Source organism: Peromyscus californicus, unplaced genomic scaffold, assembly GCF_007827085.1.
Source record: "Peromyscus californicus insignis strain IS unplaced genomic scaffold, ASM782708v3 Scaffold_7__1_contigs__length_154581171, whole genome shotgun sequence".
Taxonomy (NCBI): Eukaryota; Metazoa; Chordata; class Mammalia; order Rodentia; family Cricetidae; genus Peromyscus; species Peromyscus californicus.
Window position 1 is genome coordinate 128,670,430 of NW_026294595.1, and position 12,498 is coordinate 128,682,927.

At 44.6% G+C, this 12,498-nt stretch overlaps 1 protein-coding gene across 2 annotated transcripts in view; it reads right to left on the minus strand.

Moving 5' to 3' along the window:
- Snta1 (syntrophin alpha 1) overlaps positions 1-12,498 on the minus strand; it is a 34,919-nt gene that overhangs the window by 5,580 nt on the left and 16,841 nt on the right. For both annotated transcript variants that reach the window (XM_052725718.1, XM_052725717.1), the window contains exon 3: positions 1,039-1,243. In XM_052725718.1, the coding sequence (XP_052581678.1) occupies positions 1,039-1,243 (205 nt within the window). The remainder of the gene's footprint in view (positions 1-1,038; positions 1,244-12,498) is intronic.

Here is a 12,498-nt window from a genome sequence, read left to right on the forward strand (position 1 = left end):
GTCTCAAAAAAGTGGGGGGGGGGTGGGAAAAGAGAGAAAGTGAGTAGAGAGAAAAGAAACAAAAAGCCATCCATCAAGTATAGAGGGAGAGTTCTGGGGACAGCAACGGCAGTGCTAGAAAGGTTTTCCAAAATGTTTTGTGTTCCATTAAAGATTCACTCCCCTTTGGATTTCTGTACTACGTGGAGCAGAGCGGAAACCAGAGGCTGCTCCCCAAAACCTAGCCCATCCACCTTCCCCTGCCTTCCTCTACTGCAGAACTAGAGAGCAAAGTATTCGAGTTCATGGCTTCCCTTGCAGTTATGCCTGCCACGTGACCCAGTTCTAACCACTGAGGCTTTGACAGGAATCTCTGGAAATCAAAGGCAAACCTTTCCTAGATGACAATCTCCAAAGACAGACTCCACCAAATCCACCCCTCCCTACGCACACAGTCTGCTACTTCTCCCAGCAGAGGGATGAACTTCAAAACACCAGATGTGGTGGTGCATCCCATAATCACACCCCTCCTTAAGTTAAAGCAAAAGGATTAGAAGTTCAAAGTCCTCCTGGGCTCCACAGCAAAATTGAGAATAGTTCTGGCTGTTTGAGACCCTTTCTAAAAAAAAAAAAAAAAAAAAAAAAAAAATCAAGGAGAGTCAGGATCGGAAGCCAGGGCTCCTCCCTACACCAAGTCCCTCCTCAACTGTTAATTTCCCAGACGAAGAAGAGACAAAGGGAGTGGTGGTGCATGCCTTTGATCCCAGCACTCAGAAAGCAGATCTCTGTGAGTTCGAGGCCAGCCTGGTCTACAGAGTGAGTTCCAAGGCAGCCAGGGCTACACAGAGAAACCCTGTCTTGTGTGTGTGTTTGGGGGGGGGGGGGGCAAGCAATGTATACAATCACCCTAGAGTTAAGTCATACATCCATTTGACCTAGTTGTTAAGCACCTCTTTTGTGCCAGCATGGATGATGGCATCATGTCCGTCAGTTACATACAACACAGATGTCTTTTGTTTCGTTTATATTATCTCAATGCCTCCCCCACTCCAGCCTCACCTGGGTTCCGGGTCAGTGGGGGTGCACCTCCTTGAGACATATGCCATCTTCAAGGATATGTGTTTGGCCTCACTGAGGTTCCGGGGTTGGGAGCCAGGGGAAGAAGGCTGACGTTGAAGAGGCGAGGCAGGAGGTGAGTCCCAGCCAACTGAGGTCCCGCCAGCAGAATTCTTGAAATACGGTGAGACCTCCTTCATGTACTTAACTGGTAAGGAGAGAGGTCACCTGTTACCACTGTGGCATAAACTCCATGTAGCACAATTGTCACTAGTTAACTAAAAGCTTAATTTATGGTGCTAGAGAGATGGCTCAGTGGTTAAGAGCACTGACTGATCTTCTGAGGACCCGGGTTCAAGTTCCAGCATCCACATGGCAGCTCACAACTGTCTGTAACTTCCAAGATCTGACAACTTCACACAGACATATATACAGGCAAAACAATAATGCAAATGAAGTAAAAAATAATTATTTTTAAAAACTTAATTTATGTCTAACATTATTATAATTTTCTAAATTAAGTCCTCTAGCATGGCAGGCGGGTAGAAAACATTGACTACCTCCCAGTATCCATCTACTCATTTAACCTGGTTTATGGACACAAGGCCACCTAGAACAAAAGCTACACTTTCAGCCTCCTTTGCAGCACGTGTGGCCAAGTGAGTAAGTTCTAAGCAAGGACTCGGAAAGTTTGGGGCCTTCAGGTGGCCATTTGAAAAAAGCAGCCAGCAGAGGCCAGGCAATGATGGCACGTGGCTATAATCCCAGCACTCAGTAGGTAGGAGCAGGAAGAGCTCAAGGCCAGCCTGGGCTACATACTGAGATGAGAAAGAGAGAGGGAAGGAGAGGGAAAGGAAAATAGAGAAATGGAAGGGGGATACACAGAGGGGTAGAGCCGAGCGGTGGTGGGGCACACCTTTAATCCCAGCACTCCAGAGGCAGAGGTAGGCAGATCTCTGTGAGTTCAAGGTCAGCCTGAGCTAAAGAGCAAGTTCCAGGATAGGCACCAAAACAACACAGAGAAACTCTGTCTCAAAAAGAGAGAAAGAGAGAGAGAGAGAGAGAGAGAGAGAGGTGGAGTTGGGAGAGAGGAGAGAGAACAACCGCTATAGCAAGACAGGCTCCGAGCACCAAGATGGAAGTCAGGCTTTGTCACTGCTCGCTACTGTCCTGGGGCTTGCTTCCACCTCTTCACACTTATCTGCTAGAAGGAGCCAAACAAGATAGTTCTATGGCAGTGTTCTTCATCCTCCAATACATTAATAGCCTCGTAAAGACTTCATTTCCCAGGGTCCTCTACATTTATAAATACCTATGTCACCAATTCTGGCCAATAGCATGAGAAAAGAATAATGATGCACACCGCAGGCTTTGATGGATAAGGAATGGCAGCTCACAACTGTCTCTAACTCCAGTTCCAGGGGATCCAATGCCCTCTTCTGGCTTCAGTAGGCCATTCAAGCACATGGCACAGACATTTTTGCAGGAAAAAATACTCCAAAACATAAAATAATAAAAATAATTTTAAAAAATAGATGGTGCAGTCCAATCCAAATATACATAAACAGATGCTATTATCTCAGAATTGCTAACATCAGAGTTGGAACCTTTACCAAAACAACACATTTGGGCTATTGAGCACAGGTAAACACACACACACACACACACACACACACACACACACACACACATAAATATTTAAATTTTTTAAAAATAATGTTTTAAAGCAAAACATCTTCAAGGCATGTGATATCAGCTGCTGGTGAATCCTAGCTATGCAGGAGGCTGAGGCAGAAGTGTCACGAGCTGAGGCCAGCCTGGGTTATTTAGCTAGACCCCCCACCTCAATAATCCCACTTCAAGGCCAGCCTGGTCTCTACAAAACAAGTTCCAGGACACAGAGAAACACTGTCTCAAAAAAAAAAAAAACAACAACTAAGTAAATAAAATAAGTCAGATGTGTAGCGCATGACTGTAAGCCAAGCATTTGAGGAGTAGAATAGGGGAAATCAGGAGTTTGGGACTAGCCGGGGCCACACAAGCCCATCTCTTTAAAAAAAAAAAAATCATCAGGTGGTGGTGGCACACACCTTTAAAGAAACCCTGTCTCAAAAAACAAAACAAAACAAAACAAAACAAAAATCAGAAAGCCCTGTGGCAGATTTCTTTTTTCTTTTCCTTTTTTTTTTTTTTTCTTATGAGACAAGGTTTCTCTGTGTAGCTTTGAAGTGTGTCCTGGAACTCACTCAGTAGACCAGGCTGGCCTCAAACTCACAGAGATCCACCACCTTCCTCTGCCTCCAGAGTGCTGGGATCAAAGACATGTGCCACAACCACCAGGCCATGTGGTAGATTTCCTAGCTAGCAAACACGGGCACTGGGTTCATCTCTAGCACCAAAGAGAGGAGAGGGAAGAGGGTATGGGGAACGTTTACAGAGGGCGGTGCAATTCCAGCAGAATACTTATCTTGTATGTTCAAATCCCGAGTTCAATCCTTGGTGCCACAAAAAGAGAAGGAAGTAATGGAAGAGGGACAAGAAATGGAGACAGAGTGGGCTGGAGAGATGGCTCAGCTGTTAAGAGCACCGGCTGCCCTTCCCGAGAACCCGAGTGTAGCTAGAGTTTTTCTGCCTGGCCCACAGTCAGGACAAATCTCTCTCACCTGCCAGTCCCACAGCCACTCAGACTCGACCAAGTAAACACAGAGACTTATATTGGTTACAAACTGTATGGCCGTGGCAGGCTTCTTGCTAACTGTTCTTACAGCTTAAATTAATCCATTTCCATTAATCTATACCTTGCCACATGGCTCATGGCTTACCGGCATCTTCACATGCTGTTTCTCATCATGGCGGCTGGCAGTGTCTCTCTGCCTCAGCCTTCCACTTCCCAGCTTTATTCTCCTCCTTGTCCCGCCTACACTTCCTGCCTAGCCAATGGCCAATCAGTGTTTTATTTATTGACTAATTAGCAACACATTTGCCATACAGAACATCCCACAGCACCCGAGTTCAATTCCCAGCACCCACATGGTAGCTCACAACTGTCTGTAACTCCAGTTCTGGAGGAATCTGACACTTTCACACCAATGCACATAAAATAAATAAGTTAAATAAATTAAGATTAAGAAAATGTGACACATATACACAATGGAGTATTACTCAGCAGAGAAAAACAATGACATTATGAAGTTTGCAGGCAAATGGATGGAACTAGAAAATATCATCCTGAGTGAGGTAACCCACACTCAGAAGGACAAACATGGTATATACTCACTCATAAGTGGATACCAGATATAAAGCAAAGGACAATCAGACTGCAACCCACAGATCCAGGGAGGCTACCTAGCAGGGGGGACCCTAGGATGACTGAGGCTTATAATAAGGTTTGGTTTTACCCAATCACTGGGCAAGCTTCAGTGAAACATTTCACTGTTAGGATAAGAATTTGTACTGTATCAAGTTGATGAAAAAAAAATGCTGGCTGTACTTTCAGGAGGGGAGGCTAAAATCTTTTTAGATTATGGCTTAGCCTATAGAAAAATGTCTGCCGTAAATCAAACAGTGAAGGGGAAGATGAATAGGAATCTCACACAACTTAAATAAAACATAGCTCTCTGAACAGATGAAGATAGGTTTCTTCTGTATCCCAGAATCTAATCAATATTTATATGTAAAATTCAGCTATCATTTGGTTTAAAAGGACTTATTGGGAAATGCTGTCACTTATACTATTTTCTATAGAGAAAATATTTTACTGTTTAAAATAACCCTGGACTTTTTTTTAAGATTTATTTATTATGTATACAGTGTTCTGTTTGCATGTATCCCTGCAGGCCAGAAGAGGGCACCAGATCTCATTACAGATGGTTGTGAGCCACCATGTGGGTGCTGGGATTTGAACTCAGGACCTCTAGAAGAACAGCCAGTGTTCTTAACGCCTGAGCCATCTCTCCAGCCCAACCCTGGACTTTTAAATTATAATCTGTTTTTATGTTCAAGCTATCTTTGTATTATTTCTCCTGCAGTTGTACATAAAATGTTTTTATGTTCAAAAAAGAAGGAGGAGGAGAAGGGGGAGGAGGAGGGGGGGGAGGAAGAAGAAGAAGAAGAAGAAGAAGAAGAAGAAGAAGAAGAAGAAGAAGAAGAAGAAGAAGAAGAAGAAGAAGAAGAAGAAGAAGAAGGAGAGAAAGAAAGAGAGAGAGAGAAAAGAAAAAGAGAGAAAGAGAGAGAGAGAAAGGAGGAAAGAAAGAAGGAAAGAGAGAAACAAAAGCTTGAGCATGGCCAGGCATGAGGAATTCAGAGATTCAGAGTCATCCTTGACTATATAGGGAGTCTAAGATCAATCTGGCCTATTAGAAGGAGACAGACAGACAGACAGAAATCTTGAGGAGGCATTGTGGCTCACATCTATAATCCCTGGCTCACTTGAGAGAGTCTAAGGTAGTTGAATTGCCAAGAGTTCTAGGCTAATCTGGGCTACAGAATTAGGTCCTATCTCAAATGACTGAACAGGAAAAAAAAGTTAAGGAAGGTAATTTAGCTTTAGTTCAGGGGATCTGTGTGACACTCTAGTCTGGGTCTTACTCTTGACTTTGCCCTCACAGCCACAGGAGGGCTGCCATAGCTCAAGTCAATCATTCCTTATGTCACAAAATACAAAGCAAGGAGAGAGGAGAGAAGCAGAAAAATGGCTGCTTCCTTGCACTTGTCTAACAGGTGTCTGTGGAGGCTGGAGGTGCTGGATTCCTTAGAGCCGAAGTTACAGGTGGTTGTGAGCCACTTTGTGTGGATATGAGGAACCCAACTCCAGTCCCTTGAGGTCAGTGTCCCCACCTGGAGAGAACACTGGGAGGACAAGAACTTCATGTGACTCATCTATGTCCTCAGAATCCAGCAGGCTTCTCCTGTGCTACACGTTCAGCAAATGAACATTTGTCAACTCTGAAGCCAAAGAAACTGTTAGAGTCACTGCTTGTCTGGCTGTCCCAGAACCAGATCATCTTTCTCCATTCCCACAGGAACATACTATAAATGAGAAGGGTTCCAGCTGGTGCCAGAAACAGGGCTTAGATTTCACAGACCAAGTGGCCTCTCCCTGAATGAGGGTGGAAATGTGGAGGCCCCAGAGTTTGGCCATAAATAGCCCAGTTCCTCCCCACTCTGATTTCTGCCTGACTCATCTGAGCAGAGAGGGTGGGACTGCCTACAGAGTATGGCTTCCAGAACTGAGGGCATGACCATGGCTGGTGGCCAGGATCGTGGAATCTACAAGGATATAGGCCCGGCCAGAGTCTACATTCTCCCCAGCCAAGTCTCTGACCTAGCAGCCTGGTAAAGCTCACACAGGAAGCTGAAGGTAATGAAGGAAGCCAGAGGTGAGCCCTGGCCCCAGGACACAGGAAGAGATTCCACTCAAGGCATTTACTAGATTCTACAATGGAGCAAGGCCATACCCCTGCCCACTTTAACTGAAGAGCATAGAGTCTCATGTGTTTTGCTGAGAGGAGTCACATTTGTTTTGGCTCAATGCAGAAATGTTCAGAATGCATCCCAGGGCTCAGTAAGTGCCCGTGACTAAATGTCCTGGCCTGGAATCTTGGAAAATCTGTTGGCTAGGCTCAATCTGTTCCCTGTCTGTTCAGAGTGGGTGGTTACTTCCCCTGTTGAAATTATACCATGGGTTCATCTTTTTACTAATCTAAGGCCTCTATACTCTAACCCAAATGTCAATACTGTGAACAGAGGAACCCAATCTCATTTGCCAGGGTACACCCAGCTTCTGCTATAGAATTTGACATACACGAGGTAGCAGGAGAATAACAATAACCAAGTATAGTAATGCATGCCTACAATCCCAGCACTGATGGCTGAGGCATGAAGAGCAAGAGCAAGAACCATATAGGCCAAGCAATAGTGGTTCACATGTTTAATCCCGGCACTCAGGAGGCAGAGGCAGGTGAGTTCAAGGCCTACCTGGTCTACAGAGTGAGCTCAAAGACAGCCAGTGATACATGGAGAAACCCTGTCTCAAAAAAACCAAAAACCAAAACAAAACGAAACCATGTAGGGACTGGAGGGATGGGTTCAGTGGTTAAGAGCACTTGCTGTTTTAGCCAAAGACCCAGGTTTGGTTCCCAGTACCCACATGGTGCCTCACAACTGTCCTTAACTCCAGTCCCTGGGGCTGCCCCTACCTTCTAAGGGTGCCAGGCACACACGTAACATACATACATGCAGACAACACATTCATATACATAGAGTAAAAACAAATGTCCCATTAGAAAACTATTTGGACTACATGGGAATCCCTAGTATTGAACAACCAAGAAATGTGTTCTGTGATGTGAGAAAGGCATTGCTCTTCGGTAGAGTGCTTACCTAGCATACCCAAGAGCCTGGGGGAAGGAAAGAAGAAAGGGAGGAAGAAGGGAGGCGTATGGGAAAGAAGGGACACCTGTCGAAGGAATGGCTATCGAAAGGCCTGGAACGAGAACATACATGTGGTCTCTGGGGACTTGGTTTAATGTCCTTGTTTTATGACATAACCACTATGAGCCTTGATGTCCTTTTTGTTTGTTTGTTTGTTTGTTTGTCCCTGAATCTACCTTTCCTTTTTTCCTTCTTTCTCTTTCTTTTCTTCCTTGCCCCTTTCTTTCCTTCCTTCTTTTGTGAATAAGGTCTCAAATGCCTGAGGACAACCTTGAACTTTTTTTTTTTTTTTGCAACAATGTCTTTCATTAGGCACAGGATTTTAAATCTCTTCAATTTCTCCACACACAGGCAAAACTATGTGTGGCATTTAACACATTTGAGCCTGCCAACTGACTCACTACCTAAAGAAGGGAAAATTACCCCCAACATGCTTCACCAGGAGACCAATTCATCTGCCGACCCCAAGAACATGGAGATGAATATGACAGAAAGACTGTTGCCCATCTGCACCTTCCTCCACCGCCATGCGATAACCCAGTCCAGGCCCAGATTCCCGCGCACATTTCTTGCCAACAATTATCAAATATCCTCGAAGACTTTCATCATCATCTGCTACAGAAATCTGGGCTAGGGGTTGGGGATTTAGCTCAGTGGTAAAGCGCTTGCCTAGCAAGCGCAAGGCCCTGGGTTCGGTCCTCAGCTCTGAAAGAAAAAAAAAAAAAGAAAGAAAGAAAGAAAGAAATCTGGGCTATAAGATTCTTGGGCATCACCAGAAAGTGTTGGTTCTTGAGGAGAAATGTCATGAAAGAAAAGATGATCTTGGTGGAGGATTTCTTTGCGATGATCTTGCTGAAGATTGTGTCACCACCAGGCTGGGCCACTTGGGTGTTGGCAATCTCCATCAGCCATCAGAGCTCCTCAATGTCCTTCCTGAGCAGCAGCCACAGAGCAGGGAGCAACCTTTAACTCGTGATCCTCTTGTCTCGACATCCCAAGTGCTGGAATTACAGGTGTGCACAACCATTCACCTGGCTCTTTTCTGCTCTTTAAGGCAGGGTTTCATTACATGTGGTTCATACTGGCCATGAACTAGTGGTCCTTAGCCTCCCAAATGCTGAGGTTTCAGACATGTGTTACTGTGCCCAGTTAGTCCCTCATTAAAAAAAAAAATTAATAGGGGCTGGAGTGTAGCACAAATCTTAGAAGTTCTAATTAACAAAAACAAACCCCCCAAAAAAATAAATAAAAATTTAAAAAAAAAACCCAGAGCCAGGTATTGGGGTGAATGCTGGAAGATCAGAGAAGCAGAACAAGCCACAGCTTCCTCACCTCACCAATTCCTCAGTTGATCCTGTTTCCTCAGACTGGAAGCCTTTGAGTGCTCATCCAGAATGGATCTCAGCTGAACTGCTACTACAGGCCTAAAAGCTTAACCAGCTCTAGTTCCCGGTCCTCACGCCTTATATTCCTTTCTGCTTTCTGCCATCACTTCCTGGGATTAAAGGCGTGAGTCACCATGCCTGGCTGTTTCCAGTGTGGCTTTGAACTCACAGAGATCCGATGGATTTCTGCCTCCTAAGTGATAGGATTAAAGGTGTGAGTGCCACCATTTTCTGGCCTCTATGTCTGTCTAGTGGCTGTTCTGTTCTCTGACCCCAGATAAATTTATTAGGGTGCATGATATATTGGGCAACACAATATCACCACACTGGAGAGTTGGCTCAGTGGTTAAGAGCACTTGTTCTTGCAGAGGACATTGGTTTGATTCCCAGTACCCACATGGAGGCTCACCACTTCCTCAGGCACCACACATGCATGTGGTGCACAGACATACATGCAGGCAAAGCACACATATGAATAAAATAAAAAAATAGAATTTTTATTGTGTTTATTTGGGTTTTTTTTTTTTTAAGACAGGAATTCTCTGTATAGCCCTTCCTGCCCCAGAACTCGCTCTGTAGACCAGGCTGACCTGGAGCTCATTCTGCCTGCCTCTGCCTCCCGAGTGCTAGGATTAAAGGCGTGCACCGCCACATCGGGCCCTAACAGAATTTTTGAAAAGATTTATTTTTATTAGGACTGGAGAGATGGCTCAGTGGTTAAGGGCACTTACTGCTCTTGAAGAGAACCCAGGTTCAGTTCCCAGAACCCACATGACAGCTCACAACCTTAAATAAGTCCAACTGTAGGGAATCCCACACCCTCTTCTGGCCTCAGAGGGTAGCCATAAAAGTGCACTTACAGATATGCAAGCATTTAACTTTAAATGATTTTTATTTTTATTACTTTTAAGAATTGGGTAGGAGGTATGTGCACCTAAATATAGATGCCCTCAGAGGCTAAAGGCATTGGATCCCTTTAGACTTGGAGTTATAAGCAGTGTAAACTGCCAGTGTGGATGCTGAGAACCAATTTCAGGACTTCTACAAGAGCTCAGAACTTAGAGATCTGCCTGCCTCTACCTCCTGAGTGCTGGGATTAAAGGCGTGCACTACCACCCAGCTTGCAATACACATTCTTAACTGTTAAGACATCTCTCTGACCCCTATTTTTGCCCTAATTTTTTATTATTTCATTTTTATTTAATGTGTGTGTACAAGTACATGCATGCACACTGTGTAAGCACAGTGCACACGTGGAAGTCAGAGGATAACTTGTGGGGTTGCTTCTCCCCTTGAACCATGTGGGTCCCCAATCTTTGGGCCTAGCAGCAAATGTCTACCTTTAGATCCATCTCTTTTGCCCTTAGTTCCTCATTTTTAAAATGGAACTAATACACATCTGCCTCGCAGGATGATGAGGCCACTGTTTGCCTGTCTGCCATAGAATAGGTCTTCAATAGAGGTGTGGTTCCCTGATGTAAAGATATCAACAGAGGTTATCACTGTGAAGGGGAGGGGGTTGGTTTTTGTTCTTACTGTTGTTGAAACATGGTCTCATGTAGCCCAGGCTGGCCTTGAACTCCTCCTTCTGCCTCCACCTCCCAAGGTCCTATGTATCTGGGCAAGTGCTTCACCACTGAGCCATATCTCAGCCAAGAACACTTCTGTTGTTCTCAGCATAACAGTGTAAGGGAGTGGGCACAGCGGTAATACCCAGATAAGTATTTGAGTCCAGGCCCTGTCACTTGGTCTCTAGCCTTGGTATCTCTCAAAGTCTCTCTGAACCTGTCACTTTTCCTATTTAATGGGCACTAATATGATAGTTCTCTCAACAAGGCATTGTGAGGATTCAAAGTCTCTGCCCTGAGCCTGGTGGAATACAGAAAGCTTGGGATTCCAACGCCCGTGAGGGATAACCTTTAAGGGCCTGCTGGCTTAGCAAGGCTGGACTAAAAATAGTTTTTGGACTCCTGTATGCTGACTGACCAGCAGAGACCCCACACTACACCTTGGAGAATAAAATCTCATTTTACTTCACCTGTCTTACAGATGTGGAATGGCAGGAGCATTTAGTAAGGCATATGAACCCTTTATTCTAACGGTAGCCCTCTTAGGAACCACACTCCAAATACGTATTCACAGGCACATGAGAAAGCCACATCAGGATTATCTAGAATACAAGAGCCTACAGACAAGGTGTATGTCCATGATGAACATCAACAGCACAAAACAAGACCTGAGCTCTCGAACTGTCGGACATCATTCGGTGCCCTGGTATCTGCATCCAGTCCTGGATCAGGAGGAAGCAGGAAATATTTGCCAGAAGAATGAATGAGCCAAGCATGGTAGAACTAACCTGTAATCATGCTAAAGAGGCTACACAAGCAACAAGATGATGATAGAGGGCCCGTGAGATGGCTCGGCAGGCAAAGGTGCTGGCGGTCAAGCCTAATATCTGAGCATAATCTCTTGGGCCCACACACTAGAAGGAGGAAACTGACTCCCCCAAGTTGTCCTCCGGCCTCCACACATGCACAGTGATCCACACACATAAACATCCTACACATACATTAACACACAAAATAAACAAGAGTGTAATTTAAAAATTAAGCAATGGGGCTTAGTGGTTAAGGACATGTACTATTTTGCAAGAGGACCTGAGTTCAATTCCCAGAAATTATGTTGGGTAGCTCACAACTGCCTGTTAACTCCAGCTCCAGGGTTCAATGCCCCTGGCCTCTATGGGTACTTGAGACTCAGTAACCATACCCATAACCATACACATACATAATTAAAATTTTAATTAAGAAAAAAAAAAGAAACTAGCACATTTGTTTAACATGGGCAGGTCCCCAGGTACAAGATACCAAAGCATGCTAGGCACTTCGCTGAATGCCTTCCCTGGGTCACTTCATTGGATGCCCAATGCCACCCCCTCGAGTAAGGCACATGGTTAATCTCCTCAGATAAATGAGGACACTGAAGCTCGGGTGAGGTTACTTACCTGAAGTCACACTTGCCTAGTCTACATAGCGAGCTCCAAGTAAGTCCGAGCTACAGAGTGATACTCTCTCAAAAATAAAGATAGATAGATAGATAGATAGATAGATAGATAGATAGATAGATAGATAGAAGATAAAAATGAACATAAATTTTGAGCTCAGATCTCTCAGAAGCAATGTTCTTAAATATTCCTACTGCACCGAGCAGTGGTGGTGCACGCCTTTAATCCCAGCACTCAGGAGGCAGTCAGGAGGATCTCTGTGAGTTCGAGGCCAGCCTGGTCTACAGAGTGAGATCCAGGACAGGCACCAAAACTACACAGAGAAACCCTGTCTTGAAAAAACGAAAATATTCCTACTGCATAGCATACAACCTAGATGTGGCAAGATACCTAGCACTAAAAAAATAAAATAAGTAAGCCAGATATAGTGACACATTTGGGAGACTGAGGCAGGATTGCTAAGACTAGCCAGATATGGTCTACACAGGGATAACCAGGGATTCATGACAAGACCCCCATCTCAAAAAGTTATAAGTCCTTAACTTGTAAGCTCAAGCATATAAAGTTCCCTGATGTAAAGATATCAACAGAGGTTATCACTGTGAAGCGGGGGTTGGTTGTTTGGTTTTTGTTCTTATTGTT